At 44.1% G+C, this 5,520-nt stretch overlaps 1 protein-coding gene across 1 annotated transcript; it reads left to right on the forward strand.

The window, feature by feature from the left end:
• The first annotated feature begins 1,081 nt into the window (after window positions 1–1,081).
• On the forward strand, window positions 1,082–3,767 carry LOC136425122 (G-protein coupled receptor 54-like). Its single transcript, XM_066413919.1, has 4 exons — window positions 1,082–1,165; window positions 1,754–2,005; window positions 2,460–2,595; window positions 2,983–3,767. Exons 1-4 carry the CDS (start codon window positions 1,082–1,084, stop codon window positions 3,687–3,689), a joined length of 1,179 nt encoding a protein of 392 aa, XP_066270016.1. The 3' UTR covers window positions 3,690–3,767.
• Window positions 3,768–5,520: the final 1,753 nt, after the last annotated feature.

Genomic DNA, 5,520 nt, shown 5'->3' on the forward strand with positions numbered 1-5,520 from the left:
TATCTTTAGCTTTATATTACAATATGCACAGGGTCTTGTTATCTACCGGGTTCTGAGTGGCGTCAGAGACCGGTATATAATCAGTATATGGTATATAATCAAAGTACAGTTAAAAATAACAGGCTTGGTAGGGTTAATTAGGGTCTGCAACATACGCAGGCTGGATACTATCAAATAACATTTCATCTCAACAAGATCGTAAGCCATCTTTTCATGAAGTCAGCACTTGAGATTAATCTTCAAGGCACTTTATTGAAACGTTATTACTATATTCAAACCTTGCCACTCTGTCATCTCCGGCGATCTTAAGTTAATCTCAGTACAATTTCCTTAGTGTCTTAAAAGCTTTCTGGAGTCTAGACTCAATCTCATCTCAGTGGTTGCTTAAAGTCACATTGCAATGGTATAAATCTTCATATTTGGGTTAGAACCCGTGAAGGTGAATGCGTGTTGAGGTCAGATAGCGTTCTAGGTGCGTCATAGTCAGTGGTAAGTACATTGAGGTAGCTGTCGACCTTGATCTTGTAGATAAAAAGCTAGAAGGATCCATATGCAGAGTTTGTGTGTCACGAACGAAAACTTTTCTAAAGAGTAGGGGCCGGGTGAATGGCTTCATTCATCCATCCATCCATCCATTCATCTATTCATCCATCCATCCATCCATTCATTCATTCATTCATTCTTTCATCCATTTATTCATTCATTCATTCATCCATCCATCCATCTATCCACCTATCCATCCATCCATTCATCCATCCATCCATCTATCCGTCCATCCATCCATCCATCCATCCATCCATTCATTCATTCATTCATTCATTCATTCATCCATCCATCCATCTATCCACCTATCCATCCATCCATCCATCCATCCATCCATCCATCCATCCATCCATCCATCCATCCATCCATCCATCCATCCATCCATCCATCCATCCATCCATCCATCCATCTACTAATTCGTTATCTCAATGCAGCTCTCCCTAGTACGTAACACGTATGATTTTCTCTGCTGCACACACCAGGCCACAAGTACGTCATTCTGAGCTGTGTGATGCTGCTGATCTCGGCTGTACCCAGTATGGATAGTATGGAGGCCGATGCCGGTGTAGACATGGATTTCAACCGCACGAACATGACGACAACAGGCGTACCACCCACAGAGGTAAATGCCTTTGATTACGATGGCAAATAAAGATTGGTACTAGAGAAAGATTGACAATTGTCACCAGATTCCCGTCTGCAATCATGGCATAGCGGTAGCGGATGATGCAAAAAAAGGCGCAAGGCACGAAGCCTACATTTCAAATAGATACAAAACAAGAGTTCAAAGAACTCATACCTCCGTGAAATATTCAGTCTCTCGTATTTCTTGTTTAATTGTGACGATCAACTGATACAATTTGTGTAAATGAGTACCTTATTTGCATAATCATACAACTACAAAAACGCAGGCAAACAAACAGTCCAACAACAATAATTACACCTAACTGAGAAAAAGCAGCCTCTATCATTGACCCCATATCCTGGAATGTCTGTCAGCTGTCTGGGAAAGCTTGATAAATCGACATATTCTACCGCCTCTGAGCCCTATTTCCTGTCACTGTAATTCTGAACTTAGACTTGCTGTCACTCTGTGATGAAACGTGCTTATGTAGAAATACGTAGACACAAACAAACAAACAAACAAGCAAACAAACATATAAACACATCGAAAACAAAACCAGGCAAAAATACGATCGTCTCGTTGCAGGTGACGGCCTACTTGATGCCAGCCATCAGTGCAGTCGTGCTTCTGGTGGGTCTGACCGGCAACTCGCTGGTTATCTACACCGTGGCGCGGTACCGGGAGATGCACACCGTCACCAACTACTACATCTCCAACCTGGCCGTCACGGACCTGGCCTTCCTCGTCTGCTGTCTGCCCTTCAGCGCCGCCAACTACGTCACGTTCGAGTGGAAGCTGGGGCTGTTCATGTGCAAGTTTGTCAACTATATGATGCAGGTGGGTAAAACCACGACCATGGCATGTCCAGATCACGAGTAATCAAAACAGAAAGTTCCGCTGCAGTACCGTAACAAGCCGCTAGATGGCCCAAAATCTAATCATTTCTTGGTCTAATCGAGACCTACCCACATATCAAATATCAAGATAATCCGTATTGGCCTTCTCGAGTTATGCTGTTCATCCATACACACATGTACATATACATATTACATACACACAAACGCTACCGAAAACATTACCTTCTTGGCGAAGGTAATAACACAGTTTTTTGTACACAACCGAGAGTTGATGATACCTAGCCAACGTGTCGGTGACCGTTTGTTTCCCTCCCTCATGGCAATGCTGACCGGTTCTACTTTGCGCTGCAGCCAAGAATCGAACCAGGGACGTCTAGCTCGATTTGTAGTAGCATTCACCATATTCATTTTCACACATTGATTCTCCAACACAGGTGACCGTCCAAGCAACGTGCCTGACGCTGGCCGTACTGAGTGTTGACCGGTACTGCGCGATTGTCCACCCGGTCACCTCCATGTCATTCAGAACCAAGAAGGTGGCAAAGATCATCTGTGCATCCGTGTGGGCAGGTATGGACAAAACACTGAACAGCCATTGGGTGTTTGTAGTCACGTGGCGATGACGTAGCGTCCTCCATATTGGTGGATTAAAGTTGTGTCGTCTGTAACAATGATGCCCTCACGGCCGTACACTACCAACTGGATTTGGGGTTAAACGGACGTCTGGGGGCTCCTTGCCCCATTCTACCTGGACCAAAGGAGTGAAAAGTGGGTTAAAAAGAGTGACTTTTCCCTCCTCTTCAACCCCCCCCCCCCCATTTTGGATGAGGACTCCCAAAACGTCCGTTAAATCCAAAATCCAGTTGGTAGTGATATCCCCTAACCATTCCATAACCAGAAGAGTTAGAAGACTGGCTAATGTGATAATGAGTTCAATCCCTCATGTTGTTGCTGCAGCGTCCGCTCTCTTGGGCATCCCTGTAGCGATGAACTACGAGCTCGTGGAGAACGCTTACTACGGGCGGCGCACGTACTGCCAGGAGGTGTGGACGTCCGAGTCCGGGCAGCGAGGCTACATGCTGTACACGGTCCTGCTGGCCTTCGTCCTCCCGCTGGCCTGCTGCGGAGCCTGCGGCGTCCTCATCATCCGCCGCCTGCTCACCCGCCTGGAGCGGGCTCCGGCTCAGCAGCGGGACCAGGCCCGTCAGACCCGGCGTACCACCTGTATCATTGTCAGCGTGGTGGTGATATTCGCCCTCTCCTGGCTTCCCAACCATGCCATCAACCTCTGGAGGGTCTTTAACCTGGATGAAGACATCACGGACGTAATCAGCGCTCTGAAAACCGCTGCCCTGATCCTCTCCTACTCCAACTCTGCCGTGAATCCCTTCGTGTACACCCTCATAGGAGAAAACTACCGCAACTGCTTGAAAAGGGCCGTACGGTGTTCTGGAAAATCTAATCCACAGTCAAGACTCCGTTCCACCTTCAAGACATCCAGAGGCTCGTACTTGAGTAGTTCTAAGAAAGAGGCGACTGTCACCTTTAGCGTTCGTTTTGCAAACGTCAGCAACCCACCTTTGCAAATAAAAACATCTTGTCTGACACCAGAAACTGGCCAAGTTTCGGCACACGGCGCGGAGTATGATGTTGATAAGGTGTAGTGTGTATAAATTCACATTTTGATTGTAAGCTTTGATCTACTTAGCTTTATACATGTACGTATACCAGACTACGTGTGTGTAGAATAAGCCTACATCAGTACATGTAAATATATGTAAATATTTCAGGTATTTCACACTTTTTGAATCAACAATCTTTTAACAACAATAACAACAATAATTCTACATAACCTACACCAGGCCTTTCCACGGAGTATGGATAATGATAGAATTTGATACAAATAGGTTGAATAACTGGCCAGGACGGTCAGTCCGAGGGCCATTGTTACCCTGTGCATGGTGGCCAAACTCCCCTGGTTAAGTATTCTCCCTATACCCAGAGTGGTTAGTCGGGTGGAGACTATACTCTTCATGTAAATATTCAAGTTTGCACCCTTTACTGACCAACGGATGGCATTCATCCTTCATGATTGTGTGGATCAACCGTGTGTTCGTAGTTTGCGTACTCAACATTTGTGGCACGGAACTTTTGTAACAAACCCCCAAGATCACATTTTCACAACAACAAAACTTTATCAGGATATTTCTAGCCTTGTACATGTCCTTTGTAATATTACACCAATTCTGAATGTCTTTCGTGTCGTTTCAAATTCTCCTTTTCCTCATTAAAATGTATGGTATAAGTATTGATTTCTTATTAAAAGTCAATTGAATTGAAAGTATTCTCCATGACTTCATATGTCGTCTTTTTCAGCTAATGACCTGTGTTGTATGCATTTGGTTGTATTACAACTTGTTTATAGAACGAAGATATCTATAGATCTAGATCTATTCAAATCCTATACACTTCGTAAAGAGTATATTCATTGTACATTTGCATAGTATTCTATAATTTATTGAGTGATCTGTCAAATGTTTGGTAGCTTGGCGGTTGCAGCTTTTAGTGGAAAGAGGGTGTTAAGTATATAGATGATATTATCAATAACTTTTCAGCACATATATGTATAGGAATATTTCTGGTTCCATAAGCGGTTTTGCACTTTTAAAGTTTGCTCATCTTCTTATAGCCTCCCTTCCTGCTTTACGTCTACATATATAAATTCACTGGATTTCTTCACGTCTTGAAGGTGTTTTGAATACTATCTTAAGGATGAGCATACTCTCTGCAAACGTGACCTCAGATCAACTATTGAACGGAACGAAATCGTCCATAGCATGTTCAATTCTAAACCCCAGGTTATACTGCTTTGCTTTTATCCATTCATCGGATTTCCATTCACGCACTGAAGATGTTTTGAGAGATGTCTTAAGGATACTATAGGCATACTCTCTGCAAAACGTGTTCCCCGATCATTGTCCTCAGATCAACTTCTGAACGGAACTTTGACACGCCAGTTAAAGCCCTTGTCACCCAGCTGACCATGGCGTTCCGACCTTCTCTAGACCATGATTGGGAGTTAGTCGTGGGCAAGTCATATGTGGTCGGGAGTTCGTCGGCAAGGTTGACAAATTAAAGTAAAAAACGTCATATTGTTCTTAATACGATGAAATGAGCGAACTGGAGGAAGCTATAGAATAGGAAGCGCCGACCTTGTTTGGGGAGTGGCCGGGGGCAAAGTCATAGGAAGGTCCTGACATGGTCTTGTCCCCAACAAAGCTGAACGTCGAATTTAGTCGGGCTTCATTACGTTAAGTTCAGGAAGTCAAGTACTCAAGATGTGGTCATCTCGCTATACGAATAAGGGGATGAAAAAAGGTTCACTACGAATTACGATCAATCAAAACAGCTCGTTTATGCATTTCGGGCATACAAGCCCACTTAAGCCGGTTAGATGACAAATTATGTTCATCCAGCTAAATTCCTAAAGAGCTT

Source organism: Branchiostoma lanceolatum, chromosome 19 (assembly GCF_035083965.1).
Source record: "Branchiostoma lanceolatum isolate klBraLanc5 chromosome 19, klBraLanc5.hap2, whole genome shotgun sequence".
NCBI classification, from domain to species: Eukaryota; Metazoa; Chordata; class Leptocardii; order Amphioxiformes; family Branchiostomatidae; genus Branchiostoma; species Branchiostoma lanceolatum.